Genomic DNA, 19,503 nt, shown 5'->3' with positions numbered 1-19,503 from the left:
GTTGTCTGTCAATGATTAGGGGTTTTTTGTTTGTTTTTGAATGATTAGTTTTAAAAAATAAAATGAGTATTCCACATAGACTTCCTGTGTTAAGAGTGGTCACTGAAAGCATGCTACAAATCAAAACTTTCTCTGTAAAAATGAATGTTATTGCACTAAATCTCAGGGTTCTTTTGCATTCTGATTTTATGACCCATCTAATTCACCACGAATTGTAAAACAGTACAAAGCAATGTCCAAGGGGTAAAAAGAATGCTTAAACGCTTTAAAATTAACTTTTGTTTAGCCGCGACAGGTTGTTTAGAGGAGGCAGGGCAGGGATGTGTGGCAGAGAGACAGGATGGATGGAGAACTTGGATTGGAGGCAGACTCTGAGAAAGGAAGATGTGAGTTTGAATTCCACTGCACACTTCACTAGCTTTGTATAATGCTAGGCAAGCTATTAACTTTTCTCAGCCACAGCATCCTCAACTGTAAAAGAGAAAAACAGCACACCTACTTTACAGGGCTGTTTTAAGAATCAAGGAGACAGCTAATGAAAAGTGTTATATAAATGCTATGACCATTATTTGATTTTCTTGATCAAATGAGGCTTTTCTGAAACTCGATCTTCATTGACAAACTTCCAAAGATAAGGACAAGACAAATTATGTGTTGTTTAAAAAGGCCTGCCTAAAAGCAGTTTAGCTTTTAGCAGTTTCCTATAAAATTATGAGTTTGCAGTAGCCAAAACCTCCCCCTGTGGGTGGCTGCATTTGTGGTGACATGTCTTACCACGCTGACCTAGGCTGGTTCTGGAACTGTGGATATAGCTTTTCTGTTATCTTCCCAGATTGGCAGAACCTGCCAGTTCCTGCTCCCCTGGCATTAACTTTAAGACCCCTGGGGCAGATGAGAAGCAGAGCAGGGACTGGATTTTCATTCTCAGCTTTTCAGGATCCCTTGGGCACTATGTACTCAAAAGAGCCATATAAACCACAAACTAAGGAGAATAATAATTTGGCCAAATTTACTTGCCTTATAGGGCTGCTGAGGGGGAAAGGAACAGGAGGAAAGGAGGGATGTTAACTAGATAGCAACCTTCTTGAGGTTAGATATCAAGTAAGCTTCAATTAGTTCCTCCAAGGGTTCCCATATACTACCTGAGCATGACAGATGATTACCTAACTTCTCTGGGCTCAGTTAATTAACTTGCAGTGAAAGGGTTAGATGTACTCTGAGGCAAAGGTGTCCAAACCCAAAAGAAATGGGATCCACTAATTCATACAGAGGGATCACTGCAGGCTGTATGGTAATATCTATGTTTTACTGAATTTTTATTATTTTGTTAAATATTTCCCAATTCTGGTTTGGGACACACTTAAAAGTGCTCTCAATACATTCTAGACACATTTGAGCAGGAGCTCAAATGTTTACCTGACCAGAAAACCTACTCTGAAGGCTAAGCCCCACAGTAGGGATGTAAAAGCTATGCCTGGCTTGGCCAAGGGTCTAGAAGGCTGAGCTGCCATATGCAGGGCAGAGATCAAAAGCCTGGTGAACCACCAGGCTCTGGACTGGTCTTGGCTAATGGATGGCCCGTCTCCCCTCACCATGTTCTTCATTACTGGGAAAGCATACTTACTTTATTAAAGGCTGGATGTGAGATTTCCAGAACTCCACAGTCATTACTAACCTTCTGCCTTCCCCATTCCATCCTCCCAGATTTGGATCATTTTTTTGGTTTCAGAGGAAGGGAAAAGGATAAGAGGAAAACTAACTGTGGTGGTTTCTGGGTGACTCCCTCCATCATCTGTTGTCCGCATTGCGTTTCACTGTGTAAAAAGCTGCCAATGCTAGAAACACAATAGCATCTGTCCACAAGGAAGAGGCTGTGGGCAGTGACCACTCCCCCAGCTCACAATGGACAGAGGAGCCCTCATGCTCAGTGCTAGATGTCCTTCTGGGCCCAAACCTGGTCAAGGCAACCTTTAGGACCACACTGCTTGGGTCCACCTGCACCAGGGGTGAAGTGTCATCGACCCTGAGGAATCTGCCCCCAGCACACCTGAGCAGATGAAAGCAGTGTCAGCTGGAAGGAGCAGGCTCCATACTGTGACTTGACAGATATAGGAGCTGTACCAAACGTGTCATATCTGCCAATCAGACTCAACAAGGGTAATAAAACACAATTATTTTATTGATTTCTTGCAATCAAATACTGCCAACTAGCATTACTTCCATTCATGCACCATTCAAAAAAAAGGGCAATTCCTTGGTTATTTTTTAAATGATGCATAACATTTTAATACAGCAAACAAAAAGTTAAAACTTATGATGCACCCTGATTAATTATGTAAACTGATACTTTTTTTTAAAAAGCAGAACTAATAATTTGGTTCCTTTCTTCATAAAGTGGAAATTTAAACATTTCTCCTGACAGTCTTGAGGTTATCATCATGTTAGGAGTAGTGCAAAGTGTGGCACATGTGGGATCACCTAGGAAGGCGTGTAACTGACACACCTCATTAGAATTGATAAATTGTGCATAACAAAATGCATGCAGTCAATGCATGAGAGAAAGCATCTTTCCAATACAAGGCCACCCTTGGCTCCTGTATTAATTCGATTTTGCATTATCCTTTATGGCATTATAGATTAATTATTACCTATAGCATAACCCTGAAGTTAAGAGAAGGAAAATAACTGCTGCTTGAAGAAAGTGATTCCGGGTCGCCATTTGGTTTGAATTGGGAGAGAGACCCTCGAGAGGTTAGCGTCTGCCACCTCCAGCTTCCTCAGCCCCGGCCAATTGCAAGGCTGTGCTGGGTGCTTCACAGTGACCGTTCTCTACGGCGTGGCCAGGCCTCTTCTCCTACACTGGTCCATCCAGTGGGCCTCCACCTGGACCGGACCGTCCCGAGCCTCGCGGTTTTCCCTTTTTGCTGTTTTCACTGTATGATTTCCTCTCCCTTACCACCACCATTTTAGCCCCTTGTGACCTTCCATTTAACTGTTCATAAGTCCTTTCAGAATATCTTCAGAGAGCTCCAGAAGCGGAAGCTCTGGGGACGGAAAGTCCAAGGGAGGAAGGTTGGGGATGGGAATGTCCTTGGCTTTCCCTGTATTGGTTGGAAACTCCTGCCAGGGAGAAGAGGCTGAAGCAGTCTCTGCAGGGGGAGGCAGGCTCCATAATTCAGATTTTTCTACAAAGTCAGCATCTACATCCAATTCCTTTTCAAGAGGAGTCTTCTGGAGCCTGGCCTTCTCAGCGCGGAGCTGCTTGTTTTCTCTCCTCAACCTTTCGTTGTCAGCCACAAGAAACTCCACATGTCGCTTTAGGTCAGCGATCTTGGTCGCCTGCTCTTCTATCGTTGTTTTGTCATCTTTGGGGACTTTGCTGCCGGGACACGGTTCTGTTGGGTCTTTTCTCTTCTGAAGAAGAAAAAGAAGAGTGTCTGGGTCCCTGTCAAGGACTGCTGGCACTGTGGCAGGACTAGACTGCTGAGACTTGGGCACACTGAGGCCCTCAGACCCATCCTCGGCCAGCGGCCTGCTGGACATCAGGAGATGAGGCGTTCCGTCAGGAATCTGCTGGGCTTTCCACCTTTCCTCCCGCTTTGCCCTTTTCCACCTCTCCTGAATAAGCAAGAGTTGTTTCATGTGGCTATCCCTTTGTAATTCCAGTGATAACTGAGCCTAGAAAGAGGGAAATGGTAATTTCCAAAAGTTACAAAGCCAAGGCACTTCAGTGCTTCTCAATATTCCTTTCAAATTCCCAACTCTTGGGTCTAATCTGGTAACAATGTGGAGTTACATAAAGGAAAACTACAATACAATCATTTTAATATGATCTCTTTAATCAATGAACCAACAAAAAAAAATGTCAAACTTATCAAGATTTAGAAAGCCTGAAAATTTTGCTGAAGGATAGGCTGGTTAGCAATTCATCTAGGGAAACAGACATAATTCCAATAATATACTTTCCCAAATAAATGCAAGATGTCTGGACATATCTATTTTTTCCAAAGTGCTTAAAACACCATAGCCATCTACTCCAGCAGCCAAGACCCCCTACCCACCAACATTTAAATCTGAGTGATGGTTTTTCTCAGGGCCACGTGGATAAAGCTTTTCCTTCTGCAGTCAGCTGACAAGCAGAAAGGGGACAGCTAATAAAAAGTCTGGTCTAAGACTGCGGCTCTCAAGGCACCTGTTATTCTTGCCAGGAGGAATCACTACACCATAGGAGTCAAAAGACTCATGTGTCAACAGGAAGTAGCAAGTTCAGTTCAGGAGAATTTGGGGGACCCCTAGTGGAGGCTGTGCCACAGCACAGACTGTGAGAACCAAAGCTGGGAAGTGGCTCCACAGAGCCAGTGGCAATGGAAATCCTAAAACTACTCTTCTTTCAGTTTGGAGCAGCAGGAAGGAGGAACCCATTGCTTCTACTAATAAATCAGCTGCACCAAAGGTCTATAAATGCAACCCAGGAACTAACTCTCTACTAAATGATACTATTTAAAATTACTCTCTGAACAACTTGGAAGGGTTTAGCTGCTGGGACACCAAGCACACAAGAATCAATCTAGAAGGCACTTTTGACTTACCAGGTAGACAGAACAAACAAATGTCAAGGAAGCCAAGCACACCTGGCATGGGGCACAGCATTAGAAGAAGCCCTAGTGCCTGGCACTACACCCCTCAGCTCCTCAGGCCTTTCATTAGTGAAATGAAGAACTGGGTCCAGCTGGCCCGGGGGCCCTGCCAATTCTAATCTCTGATGGGGTCCACCAAAGACCCAACAAAGGCAGGCCCTCTCTTTCCGTTTGGGCAAGGGTGTGTTTAGCTCAAGGAACTATAGCAGCGTTTCAAAGGTCTAGAGTGACTCTAAGTGGTTCTCCCAACAGACTGGGCCATCTGGCAATATATTAAAAAGCAATCCGAGAGTGCCAATAGATTCATATTTCTGCAATGGGGCTGCTGAAATACTTTTTCTGGTAGCACACCGCAAACAGTGTAGATGGCTCATTAACTGGTAAGAAATAATACTGAATATATTGGAATATAATTGAGCCATAAGGAACAATGGATATGAAAAATTCAGAAGTTTGGGAAGCAAAAGAACTAATACAAAGAAACAGAGAACCAGGAAAACAACATAGACAATGCCTACAGCAATGTAAATGGGGCAGGGGTGGTAACTGGGCCTGAAAGCCTTATAATGACCAAAGAGCTCAAAAGAAAAAATGAGCAAAGTTGTGCTGAACTGCTCCCTCTCCTCTCAACTCTTCATAACAAGAGGAGGTTGACTGGGCAGGACAGGGATATAGTCAGAAAATAATGTGATGTCAAAACCTCCAGCATCAATAAACTATTCCAAATCCATTTCCTCCCTAAGGGACCTACCATTCGCTGTCCACACAGGCAGAATATTTTACACAGAACAAGTCTGGGTAATCAGACTTGATGTGACATTCCCGGGCCTCTATAAGGAAATCTCAAACCACCCATTCTTGTAAATATTAGTGAAGTATCTTACCTGCTCAGACTGTGTCAGTTTCATGGCTTCAGAAAGATATGCTATGTAAAAAGAGACACATTAATTAAAAAAAAACGCAACATATTACAAAGGACAAAATAAGTAGAAATTTCAAATAATATCAACTGTCAAAAGCACTGATGTTAAAATTGCATTGTGTAAATGTGGTGAAAGATGGTGGAACAAAGGGTGACCTTGGGTAAATCACTTCCCCTGGGAGTCTATTACCACATAATCCCTATGGCTCACTAATGCTAAACCCTCTGCCTATATCCTTAATTCTAACTGCTCTAAGCCTTCTCGAACACTCTGGGAGGTAGCTACTCCCTGAACTATCGGCGCAGAGGAATCAGGCAGCTCCCGTACCCAGTGTGCCTACCAAAGGGTGGAGCTCCTGCCCCTTTGGTCTTTGGGATCTCCTTACTCTGTCACTACACACTGTCTGGCCTGACCACCCAAACATCAGGACCGTGAGGGGCAGCCAGCCAAGGAGCACCACGGCTGCAATGTCCTGACCTCCTCAATGGGAGCGTGGTGGAGAAGATGAGAAGTTAAGAAGTGATCTGCCTGACCTGGAACTAGAACTCTAGGTTAGTTTAATCCAGAAAACACGTAGGAAGTAGCTATGTGTCAGGCCCATGTCATGAGTACAGGGTACAAAAACAAACCCAAATGCATCTCTGACTTCAAGAACCTATTAGACCAGTGAATTTTTTTTTTATGGGACACCAACAAGGGAGTCAGAGAAAGTCTCCTGCAGGAGATGGTAAGTGAACCAGCCCCTTTCTCCTTTATTCAAACCTGTCCGTGGTACCCCTGGAACCTCCCTGCTCCATCATTAACAGACTCGCTTTTGTCCTCCATCTCACACCCTTTCCATCTTCTCACAACAATGGAAACCTGGCTCTTTCTGGGAGACACATCCTCCCTGGCCACCCTCTACCCTGCTGACTGCTGCTTCTCTCAATGTCCCTGCAACACGTGGGACAGGCAAAGAGTAGTTCAATGACTCCTTGTTCCCCAATGCTCCATCAAGTCCCTCCTCCTTCATTACCATTAGTCAGCTCATCGTCCATCCAGATTCTGCTCCTTTAGATTTCACTACCCTTGAAGACACTCTTATTTTTTTCAATTATCAAGCATTTCTTTTCTTTGCCTCCTCCTCTAAAACCCTCCATTAAATGCAAAGGTCTTGTAATTGGCCATATCCAAAAATGGGTGTCTTATTCAACCTACTTATCCCCTTGTCATGAAACAGGCAGCATTCATCATCACTGATCCTTCAGAACCATGGCTGTTCATCTGCACTGATCAGAGTTCTTGAGCCTTTCAGAACTGTTCATTTTTATAATATTGATGCTAAAGAACCAAATGTTTTCCTGACCTTACTCTGTGCCAGCTCATCCAAGTCTTTCCAAGTATCTCTGAAACCATCCCCTTCATCATTTGCTCACAGCACAATAGCATTCCTATGTCTATTCATAGGTCAACTATGTGGTACGGTGAACAGACTGCTGCTACACCTGGAGTCAGGAAGTCTCATCTTTCCAAGTTCTGATAGGGCCTCAGATACTTATTCCCCAATGGATGGCTACCCTGTTAGTTTCCGGTTCTTTACCAATAAAAAATACTAAAAATTATAAACAGCTTTACACTTTATGACCTCTTTTTTTTCCTCTGGTCTCTGGGCCCAATTCACTTTGTCAAATGCAGTATCTATTTACACAGTTTTCCTCTGCACTCTGCTCTTCTTTGTGGAGTCCTCAACATTCACCCTGACATCGCCTCAAACCATCTGGCCTCCAAGTTCATCACACCTACATCTCCTGACAGTCACTTTCTAGTTGTACTCTACCATCACCAACAGGACACCTCTCCCTTTTGATTGGAATCTCCTGGGCCCTCAACTACCAAGCAGTCACCAGCATGCAGTCTCCTGTCCCTCAGCGGGATCCCCCAGCCCATCACTCCTTTTCTGGAGTCACTTTAATTCCCTCTCAGACTTGACTTTATTATATTCTGACCTTAAATCTTATGTCTTCTGGTTTTTCCACTCTTCCCACCCTGCCAAGTCTCACTCTGGGTCATGCCTGTATCCACCTTCTCTCCTACACTTGAGCTGCCACAAGTAATACTGTCCTAACCTGCGGTAATTTTCTGACACTGTTACCCATATCTCCACCTACCAGACACGCACTCCTCCTCCTCCTTCAGTTTCACAGACTTTTATTTTACTGGGAGGGAGATACAAAGACCAAAAAAAAAAAAAAAGTGTTTCTGACTGTCCTACATCTGTCATTTACTTTCTATATGACACAAGGCAAAGTCACCTGGCCTCCAATGGACCTCAATATTTTCATCTAAAAAATGAGAGGGGTGGGATGCATCTGATCACTTTTAAGAATAATTCTGATACACTGATTTGGTCTTTCACACCTCTGCTCAAAAAACTTTAATAGACTCTCCCTACTTACTTCTGAATATAGTTTGAACTTCTCTGCTCACCATTCATTTGAAGTCTTCTACTGCCTGGAATCACCTTATCTTCTTAGTTACCTCACACAATAAGACACCAAACCCCCTGGACGTGCCCTCATGCTCTTTGGTCTCCAGGCCTTGACTCAGGCCACTACTTCTGCTTTAAATGACTTCCTTTCCCTCTCTTCACCCACTAAACAGCTACCACCCATTAAAACCTAATTCTCATGTCACCCTCCCCATGGAACTTTCCCCTGGCTGGCAGCCCCTTTCTCCTCAAATGTCACACAACACTCGACTTGGTCATCTTCCAATGCACTTCACTGCTGCCCTGTTGTAACAGTGCAGCTCCCTGTGTGGCCATCTTATGCTTAAAGCTAAGGCCCTAGAAGGCAAGACCATGTTTTGGCAATACCTTCTATATGCCCATTGCCTCACATCCCACACAGTATATCTATGCTGAACACATGGCTTGACTTTTGCTCTACTCCCCAGCTCCAGAATCTAGGAACCAGGATTGAAAGGAGAGAACAATTCAATCAAGGACATTTTAAGTGAGGAAATCCCCTGATCCAACTGAGAGGATGTTGTCTTTATGCCTACACATTCATTTGGAATGCAAAATAAATTATTGCTTTCTTATGATCACAGAAACCCATGAAAATAGCAAAATTGAAAACCAAGAATAAAGGATTACCACTGCAAAACCATATTATTTACTAACCAAAAGCAAACAAATTTCAAGTTCATCATATAATTTGTTCAGCAGCCTCAGGGTGCTAATTTTTGAAAAGGGATAGAAAAAGAAAAGTGAACATCAACAAAACTCTCTGAAGTAAAGGATGATGAGCATATTTCACACAAACCACTTCCATCAGCCAAAGTTTATAGAATCACAGGCTTCAGGGCTGGAAGCTTGGGGCTGCTCAAGTCTCTCCTGCTGTGACTGCGAAGGCTGAGGTTGAGAGAAGTCACTTTCCCAAAGCATGAAGTGGCAGGGGAGGACTCAAATCCAGACCCCAAATCCACCACACCTGCTTTTCCCTCAGTCCTGTTCAGAGCTTTGTTTAAAGACTCATATGAACCTCATACATGAGTGTTGGAAAAAACATTTTGAGAGTCAGTTCAACACTCCCATTTCACAAAGGAAAAGAATAGAACCAGAGACATTCCTGTGCTTTGCCCAAGGTCACACAGCTCAATCATGACAGAAGTGAGCCCCATAAAATATTCAGTCACACAAACTCTGATGAAATTGCTTGTCACCCTCCTCCCTATCCTTCAGTCTGACTAAATGTGGTGCCCAAACCCAGTGTTTAAAGTATATTTAGGGAAACTGGCCGGCAAAAAGGACTAATTCTCAGGAATCTTGCTGGTTTATTTTTTTAAAAGCAATATCTATTAAAATTCTATCAGCAATCTGTTAAACTGTTACTGAAGCACAAAGCCTGATTGTAGGAACACAGCAAAACATGCCTCATGAATGATGGACACTGATCTGCTCTAATACAAATGTAATGTGCCCATTGTCCTCAGCTTCCCTCTCTCTAGCCTCTCCCTCTGCCAGCCATGTGATGAGAGAAAGGCAGAAATTTGTTTTCATCTAGAACTTGGTCCAACAAGTTTTTTTAGTCTGTTCCCTGTCTGAATCTCTCTCTTAAGATCCGAAGCCCTCTCCCTCTGGTCCTGCTAGCTGTTTGCCTTCTGTTTTCTCCTGTTAACATCCAGGAGCTAAACTGCTAGCAGACTAGTGCCCCTTTAGTTTTGCTGAACTCCTCCTTAGAGTTTGCCAGAATCTCTCCGTCTCTCCTATAAGCCAAAGAAACCTCATTTTGGGGTGAAATTTTAACAGCATTTCTGCTCCTGATCTCACTGTTTACTGGTCAGCTGGTTCCTTACATCAACTACACTCACACTTATCTCCAGCAGTAGGTTCCTAAGGGGATCCATAACTCCTGTGAGTTCCTTGTCTCAATTCATTTACAAACTAAATTCTCAAGGAAGTAGACTGCTCACAGAGCACCCATCAAGGCAGATGAGTTGATCTGCGGAAGGAAAGAAACTACCCCAGTTACTAAAAGAAGGAAAGCCCAGAACAAGAGCTCTTGAATGTGCTCATCCAAGACCCTTTGAGCTCTTGGTGGCTCTTCAGAAATGGCCTCAAATGATTCTTAAGTCTCCCCTGTTCTCATATGCTAAGATGGGGATTTAACTTCAGACCGTTGTTCAAAATCCTAACTTGTTTCACACAGAATGTCTTTTCTGTAGACTGATCATTTCCGCTACGGACCTTATGAGTTATGTTGTGCACCTCATTTTAAAAAACATGAGGGTGTCTAATTCTATTTCGAGTTAAAATAACTTGCTATACTTAGAATACCACAATACAGCACTAAGATAAAGACTAATTTAATTGGCTTAAAATGACTAAAACCAAGAATACCACCCAGCCCCATAGCTAAGTCAATTATCTTTGTGGGACTTACTAATCAGACTTGCGTAATGTCTCTTAATTAAGCTGAAAAGTTCTGCCAGGCTGCTTCCTTTAATTTCTCTACACCTGAACATGACAAAAAATCAGGACAAAGAATTTTAGAACCAAAAGGGGGGTGTCTGAGTTATGCATTCTGAGGGTTCTTCTCAGAAATGAGAAAGCAGATAGAGGTGGCTGATATGGGTTAGGCTATTTATACTCAGAATCCCTAAGGGTTAACTCTTTGAAATCTAAGCCCACCTCCCTGGGCATAAGAGTGAATGAATTGACATTCATCCTACAACTGGTTTCTGTCTTTACATGTTGATAGGCTCTATGACATTCCCCAGTGATCTTGGACCAGCCTCAGGATGCCACCACAGGTTCTCATGAGTTCTTGGAACAAGTCCAAGAGGCTGATCAGTACATAGCCACCACCACACGTGGAAAAACAAATGTTCCATCGGAGAGTCTGTATGTGAAGGCCAGAGTGTTATTACTGCTCTTTCCATTCTAAATAAAGATTTGTGAAGACCTGGAGGGGAAGTGAAACTGCTCAAGTTAGCACAAAAGTTATTATCATTTAGAGGGAACGTTTCCTCTAGAACACTCACCAGCCGCCTTCTGGTGACACAAAATGGCCTCTTCGTATTTCCCTGCAGCCAATGACCGGTCTGCTTTCCTGCTCTGCTGATGAGCCTGGAAAACAAAAACACCAGAAGACCACTGAAGAGGGGACTTGGGGCAAGCAACAAGGCGAGGCAACAACACCGTGTCCATAACACCAGGAATACAAGGCCACATTCAGGTCTAGACACCACATCTTAGGAAAGACACTGATAAAGTATAACGGGTGCACACCAAGTAACTAGACCAGTGAAAGGACTGCAGGTAGGCTGAGGGAGCTGGGGACACTGAGCTTAGAAGAAAAGGAAGCTGCTTTATGGTATCTGGAGGCTTTCACGTCCGAGTAGGATTAAGGCTTCTTTTCTGCTTCACCCCACAGGGCACACAGAACTAGGAGAACAGGGAGAAAATGAATAAATTTCTTAACACTCAAGAGCTGAATTCAAGAGTGGAATGGGCTGCCAGGGAGAGTGGGTTCCCTCTCGTTGGAAATCTCTGAGCAAAGGCTCAAAGACCATTTCAAGGGAACGTTGTAGAACAGATTCCTGTTCAGGAATCCTGTTAGACTAGGGAGTTTCTGAGGTCCTGTCTAGCTCTTAAATTAGGAAGTCATTCATGGCGGGAAGGATAGGAGAATGAGGGTAAACTGAAATTCATAAATAACAAAAGCTCCTTTACGATCAGTTTCATTCCTCAAGCAAAGATGTAAATTAATAAATAAAAATGTTATGGTATACATTTGTCTCACCTCCTACTATTAGAGGTACTAAGTAAGCAAAAATAGTTAGAGAAGAAAAACCCAACAGGTCTGAAATATTAGTTGTCAAGCTACTGGTAGCTAATCATTATATTACTCAGATACACCTATCAGATGATCAATGCTGGGTTTTTTCCCTAATTTAAAAGGATTTCTTCAGAGCAGACCTTCCTGAGAATATAAGGCTCTGCCCCTGTAGGAACTTAATGTTACACTTGGTGTCATTCCACCACTGCACCATCTGCCCTATCCACCCCTTTCTACATTAGCAAGTTACTATTTCAAAATTCCTAGTTCTCATATATTTGATGGATAATTTACAATTACAAGATAGTTTTGGTTATATTACAAAAAAAAGGAAAATTCTAGAAACTGGATCAACACAGACCATATTTAGTATGTTTTAAGTTTTCACAGACATTAAAACAAAGACTTTTAGCATTGAGAGTCTCCACTGAACTCCATAATATCATGGTGCTGTGCACAGAGAGCCAGACTTGGGCATCAGAAAAACCTGGGTTCGAATCCTGTCTCAGACCTACTATGCAAGGTACTCTCAGTCTCATCTGTACAACGAGGGACCCCCTGCAGCTCCAGATTTAGGATTCTAGTCCTAGCCCAATGCTACATCAGGACGTGGAGAGGACAGCAGAGGGAGGCTCTGGCCTGGTCTGCCAAGCACAGGCAAAGGTAATTTATCAAGCACTTACTATGTGCCAGGTCTGATGGAGTCTAGGTCTTCCAAGGACTTGACCAGTGAATCTGTGAGGGGCTCATCACTGGAACACTAGCCAATTAACTCATGAAACAATCTCCTAAGACTATGGAGTGAAGATCCACACCAAGGAAAGCAAGAATCAGGTAAAGAAAGGGTTAATCAGACAAGTTCGCAAACTGAAAATCAAACTGTCACAGAAAATGTATTCTGTCTGCTCTGTATCAAATGACTCACATCATTTTCAAGAAAGTTTCCATGATTCAAGAATCCTATGGACTTAGAGGTACACCTTGGGGTCAGAGGACAGTGGAATTGGGAAGGAATGTAGATGATCTGTAAAATGAGAAAAGCTAGACTAGGTCAGTGGGTTCTAAACCTTTTCAAAGTCACAGATCCCTTGGGCAGTCTGGGAAGTCTATGCTCCCCTACTCAGAATAATATTTTAAAATGCATGATATGAAACATACAGGACACATCATGTTTTCCCATCCAAGTTCACAGACTTCAAGTCAAGAATGTCTAAGATCCACTCAGCTCTACAATGTTATGAATGAGCTGGGATCTCTTATCTAGCTGGCTGAGTCTCACTTTACAGGTGAGAACAGTGAGGCCCAGAAAGGTTAAGTGATCTACTAAAACTGACCTACTGACAGGCAAGGGCAGAGCTTTATGGGAAACCTCAATCATTAATACCACCCCTGCTGACCGGAAGTCTTCACAAAGCACTTTGCCACCCCCAGCTCACAGACTGGAGACTGAAAGGAACCTTGGAGATGTAGGCCAACTCCATTTTACAGATAATGAAACGGAGGCTCTTAAAAGCTGTGATGCTGGGCAGGTCTCTTCACTCTCTCATCTTCAGCTTCCTCATCTCCATAACGAGGAGGGTGCAGGCCCCTTTCAGGTACTAACAGGTTGTCCTCCTGCTAACAGGGTACAGAGCAGACATAGCATTAGCTTCAGTTCTGCTCTCTCCCAATTCTGAGAAGAAGGCAGCAGGTACCTAATGCTTGATGAAATGAAAGAGACGCCTTCTTTCCACCTAATCTCAATTTAGTTTGTAAATAAGTATCTAAAATGTTCTGGGGGTGGCTAGGTAGCACAGTGAATAGAGCACTGGCCCTGGAGTCAGGAGGACCTGAGTTCAAATCTGGCCTCAGACACAACACAAAAACTAGCCATGTGACATTGGGCAAGTCACTTAACCCTAAATGCCCTCCAAAAAAAAATAAATAAAAAACCCCCAAAATGTTCTGAAGGGCAGCTAGGTGGGCGCAGTGAATAGAGCACCAGCCCTGGAGTCAGGAGAACCTGAGTTCAAATCCGGCCTCAGACACTTGACATACTAGCCATGTGACCTTGGACAAGTCACTTAACCCCATTTGCCCTACCTTCCCCCCGCCGCCCCCCCCAAATGTTGAGTATTTTGTAAAGAAGAGGGTGTTCTGGGTCCTGAAAGAACTTTTACTACAGCAGACAATCCAATTCAACACTATTCAAAAAGTGGCTAAAAGAAAAAAGGCAAGTTCAGAGGTACAGAAAGAGATGAAAGACACCTCTTCCCCAAACCCACCCTGTTCCAATTCTGCTACTTTGTAAGGTTCATGGATCTAGAAGAGGAAGGGGCTTATTAGCCTTGGACCCCAGTGAGCACCCTTCTCCTCCTTGAGACTCTCTTCTGTGGGGTTCAGGGCCCCCTCTCTCTCCTGGGCCTCTGACCACTCCTAAGTCTTCTCTGATGAATCTTGATCCAGGTCACACCCACTAAGCCTGGGGGTCCCACAGGTGTCCCATAGAGCTCTCTGTCCTGGTCGACATCTGTACACCTGCTTCAGTTTCCTAAACTATGAAATAGGACTCATAAGAGTGCCTGCCTTACCAGGCTGTTGTGAGGATCAGATAAGAGTTGTGAAATGCTTAGTACATATGGTGGCACTTGAATGCATGTTTGTTTCATCCCTTCTCTCTCTCCCTTCCTTCTTCCTTTGTTCTTTTCATGGATTTAGTTACCTTCGTACCGATTATTTTCAAATCTAATATCTAGCCCTAACCTCTCTGCTGACCTCCAGTCTCACACCTAAAACTGCCTAGCAAACATTTCCAATTAGACGTCCTGTAGGCATCTTCAACTCCACATGTCCCAAACTGAACTGCCCCGTTTCTTCCCTCCCCCTAACTTTCCTCTTCCTGTCAAGGGTTCCTAATCTAGGCATCCCCCTCCAACTCTCTCATACGCAATCCGTTGTCAAGTCCCAGAAGACAATGCATCGGTAACCTTCTCTCCTCTGACACGGCCATCACCTGTGCTGTTTCACACATGGACTATGGCAATGGCCTGCTGCTTGGTCTCCCTTTCTCCTACCTCTCTTCACCCAGCTGTTAAAGTGATCTCCTAAGCAGGTCTGATCATGTCACATACTCCCTGGTCATTCCATAAATTCCAGTAGCCCCCTATCACCTCCAAGATCAAATATAAAATCCCATTTGTTGTTCAAAGCCCTACATAACCTGTCCCCTTTCCTACCTTGCCAGTTTTCTTATACTTTAGAGCCCACTTCCTCGCCCCCTGTCCCATTCTGTAACTGAATGACACTGGCCTCCTTGCTGTTCCTCAAACCAGACACTTCACCTCCCAACTCTGCGAATGTTTACTAGCTGCACCCCATACCTGAATTCTCCTCCTCCTCCTTCTCCTCTAGGCCCACAGAAACCCACTTCTCTAAGAAGCCCTTCCCAATCTCCTTTAATGTTAGTGTCTTCTTTCTGCTGAGTGTCTCCAACTTATCTTGTATGTGACTTGTTTGTGCAAAGTTGTCTGCAGGCATAGTTGTTGCTGGACAGCAACAACTGCCTTTTGCCATTCTTTTTCATCCCCAACACTTAGCACAGTGCCCAGCACCAAGCACACAGATGCTTAGTAAATGCTTATTGACTTGGGCTCTGTGGCTCCATGGCTAGATTCTGAGAGGTCAGGAACTTGTATAGAAACAAATTACCTATTTTACTAACCTCTAATTGAACTTTAGCATTTACTCTGACTGATCTAAAAACATTATTCGAAGGCATCCATAGGTCTCCATCCACCTGAAGAGGTCCATGACAGCAAAAAAGCTTTTAATTCCTGCTCTAATCTAATCCTTGTATGGTACAGATAAGAAAACAGAGGCCTCTCTGATTCAACGAGATCTTGACGGGTTGGAATGATAAAGAAAAATCAAGAATATGAAGCTTGAAAGATAAATATTAAAATTCTCTATTTGGTTTCAGAAAATCAACCTCAGAAGTACAAGATAAGGGAGGCGTGACTAAAACAGCTGTTCATCTGAAAAAAAATCTTGGGGAGAGGAAGCAAAAGTTATTAGAAAAGATCTGAAAGTTCAATATGAGTCAAGAGAGCAAGCTGGTAGCCAAAAAACAGCTCATGTCATTTTAGGATGTATTTAGTGATGCATAAAAATCCAGAAGATGGAAGTGGTAGCACCAGCTCAAGCACACATAGCTCCCTGCATGCAGCCACACTGGGGTCAGCCCTGGACTCCACATTTCTGACTGAAGACTGAAAAGTTGGAGTACATCTAGGACAGCAAGGCGCTTCAAAACCACGCCACCGCCGCCATCACTGTCATCGTCACCGCCACCACCATAAGAATCCCATGCAGTTATGTTTCTCATTGCCTTTGGATGCACAGTGAAAACAATCCCAGCAGCAGCTTGAGGTGTTCCTCCAGAGACAGGCTGAGACATCCTTCCACTGTGGAGCAGTTTCCTTCTGTCTCCTGGTTTTGTTACAGCAAGAATGTTAAAAGTGTAAACTTAGCTTTTTCCTCTATCACCGGACAAGATGCTGACATTGAAATTGTATCAATTGCTCTAGTTAAAGGTTATAAAAAGTTTACAATGAAATAAGGTTAAAGTTTATAGAAAACTAAAAACCGTCTAAAAACCAATTCCTAAGACTCTCTACTCTCCCTTCTCCACACCAATGGCATCACGACTCTGGGAGTAGGAATTATCCCTCCTTTCTCACGTACAATTTTTATGAACAAGATCTACCTCCAACTTCAGAATGTTTTCGATGAAGGTATCAACAGGAAACAGGCAGGCTTTTTGCAAGGAATATTCCACAGTAGGACCATATTCTTTATCATCAGCCAAGTCAGTGATGTAAAGAAGGTCCCACTCTCCTCCTCACTCAGGTTCTCAACCTTAAAGTCATGTTTAACTATGAACTCTCCTTCGTCTTCCCACAGTCTATCTCCATAACATTTCTGCTGCCACCCCCTTCTGTGTTTATACAAGCCACCACCCTAGTGCAGGGCCTCATCACTTCTCACCTAAATTACTGGAAAGGCCTCTTAATTGGGCTTTCTGCCTCTAGCCTCTCCCTTCTCCACAGAGCTGCCAAAGTGAGATACCTCCAGAACTGGCCGACTCACTCCCCCTCCAAGGCCTCACATAGGGGCTTCCTGACCGTGAGAATCCAATAGAAAGGGCTCTTCTACATCACACACACTCTACAGGCCACCAAAATGCAGCTTCTCATCCATGACGCTTCAGCTCCCCACTCAAAGCCTCAGCACAAGCTGTCTGATCTTCCCCAAGCCTCTGCCATAATTCCTCCTTCCCTCCACCTTGCAGAATACTGAACATTCTCTAACAGCTCAAGCGCCATTCACTTCCTATGAGGTCTTTCACCATTCCCGCTGCTGCCTCCCTCTACTAAACGGCCGTTTATTTACTTTGTATATATTTTAGCTACACTTGACTTGGATAGGTTTCCCTTGATAAAGGGTAAGCTCCTTTAGGCCAGGGAATTTTTCCTTTTTGTCTTTATATTCCTAGTTCCTAGCATAGAGCCTGGAACATAAGCAGGAGCCAAATAGTTGCTGAATGTTTGAAAATGCAAAGGACAGAAGTAGACATACCAATGAGGTCTTATGCTTAAAACATAAACTAGTAAACCCCAAGAAAAGGAAGGTTAAAACACTTAAGGAAATGTTCACTGCAACTTGGAACTGGAGAGAAATGAGAGCAGAACTGTACTAATCCCATAGAGTTAAGTGCCTCACAACAAGGAAAGTTCAAATTCAGGGAGAAGGCCCTTCCACCCTCCTGAAACCACCACTGGGGCAACGGCACTGTCAAATTACAAAGCTTGCTCAGGAACAAGACTCTAGTCCTAAAACAAGCTGACCCCTTCCATGCCAGATGGACTCTACTTCCCCTGAGCAGCTGCTGCCAGCTTGGCATCCATGACTCCTCGGTATAAGACCTAACATGAGGCACTGTGGGGGGTATGTGGATGAACACCTCTGGTAGGAGGGCTTGCTGAGCCCTTTTCAGGGTTGAATATCCATCCACCTTGAACTCAACTCTCACCTGTGGATCCAAGAAGCTGTAGCATGCCTAGCAGCCTAAGTCTGAAGACAGGCTAAACCAGGCTGAGAGTAACCAACAGTTCTCAAACCTGTCAGTGAGTTAGGGGCATGTCCACCCCAAACATGTGATGACTTTCCCTGAGAGAACGGGTAGATGAAAACAATTTGTTCCAACCAACTGCCAGAAAGGTGGCTGAAGCTATGGGAAGGCTTGGAGCCTGGTCACTGGTCAGACATTGGAGGCGACAAGGTCAAATGCATTCAGGACCATTGCCTATCCTCTTGACTTCTGTCCTGCTACTGGACTTCAAAATTCAGGAAGAAAGTGGGCTACCATGTTTCACAATCCTACCTTGCTGAAATTCAATTCACAAGCAAGTCAAGATATCACCCATGATGTCACTGGTCCTCTTCAAAAACAAGGGATTAACAAACTAGGTACTGTGGCTGACCCACACAGGGCTAAGTTGTGAGTGACCCTTAACCATAAAACACAAAATTAATGGAATAACTAATCAGTACTAAATGGTTTCTATTTTTTTTTTAAAGTAAGTATTTGGGGCAGCTAGGTGTCACAGTGAATAGAGCAAACAGAGTGAATAGCCCTGAAGTCAGGAGGACCTGAGTTCAAATCAGGTCTCAGACACTTGACACTTAACTAGCTGTGTGACTTTGGGAAAAGTCACTTAACCCCAATTGCCCCGCCTTCCCCTCTCAAAAAAAAAAAGTATTTAAAGAATAGCACAAGGTGTTTGTGGAATTTAAAAAATAAAAAAAGAGCTAGAAAGGTTTCTACCCCAGTCAAGAACTGAACACACCTTAAATTGTCACATCTTCCAAAAAGCAGAGCCACAATTTTGAAAAGGACTGAATCAGGCAAGAAACATGAAGTAATGGCAATTACTTGAAGACTTAGAAAGAAACGTGTTCCAATGAAGTAAATGATCTGACTACTAACAAAAAACCAATACCAGTTCACATTATAATACAGGGTGTAACAGAAATCCTAAGTACAGTTTTAAACTCTTAATTGTTACACACACACACACACACACACACGCGCGCGCGCGCGCGCGCCCACACTGCACCGAGCATCTGCTCAGTGCCAGGCACAGTGAAGAGATGGCAGGAACACTTCTTGCCCCGTCCTCATTCAGTGTCCCAGGAGCAGAAGGCTAGCCATCCTGCAAGTAGGGTGAGCGAGTCTAAAGAGTGCAGCCACAGAATCTGGATGGCCCTCTCTCCTATGGGCAGGTTGGCAGCCATCCCTGTGAATTAAAACCTCATTCTTTGGCTAACCTTAAGATTACAAATGCAATCCTTTCAATCACTGAACAGCAGCTAATAAAAGCTTTCTACAAAGTTCAGAAACTGAAGTGCAGAAGAGAGTGATTATGTAAAATTTTAATAATATATCAATAGTTTAATAACGTAAATGAAAAGCCTTTTTAATGTTGTTTTTTTTAAGTCTATATAGCCTATATACTTCTGAAGCTATTAATGCTTAAACCTGCACTGATTTCTAGGACACCCTTATTGCTTTACAACTCA

General features: G+C 43.6%; 1 protein-coding gene across 1 annotated transcript in view; it reads right to left on the bottom strand.

Annotated features, from left to right (window-relative positions):
• Window positions 1-2,158: 2,158 nt before the first annotated feature.
• Window positions 2,159-19,503, bottom strand: part of NRBF2 (nuclear receptor binding factor 2) — a 28,497-nt gene continuing 11,152 nt past the window's right edge. The window contains exons 2-4 of the mRNA XM_069101863.1: window positions 11,087-11,171; window positions 5,522-5,562; window positions 2,159-3,678 (exon numbers count right to left, since the gene is read on the bottom strand). Coding sequence (XP_068957964.1) covers window positions 2,989-3,678; window positions 5,522-5,562; window positions 11,087-11,171 — 816 coding nt within the window. The 3' untranslated portion in view covers window positions 2,159-2,988. The remainder of the gene's footprint in view (window positions 3,679-5,521; window positions 5,563-11,086; window positions 11,172-19,503) is intronic.

This window comes from Petaurus breviceps, unplaced genomic scaffold (genome assembly GCF_028583685.1).
Source record: "Petaurus breviceps papuanus isolate PSGF00001 unplaced genomic scaffold, PetGlider_PUasm1.0 490, whole genome shotgun sequence".
NCBI classification, from domain to species: Eukaryota; Metazoa; Chordata; class Mammalia; order Diprotodontia; family Petauridae; genus Petaurus; species Petaurus breviceps.
Note: the sequence above shows the minus strand (reverse complement) of the source record. Positions and strands in the feature narration are given on the sequence as shown.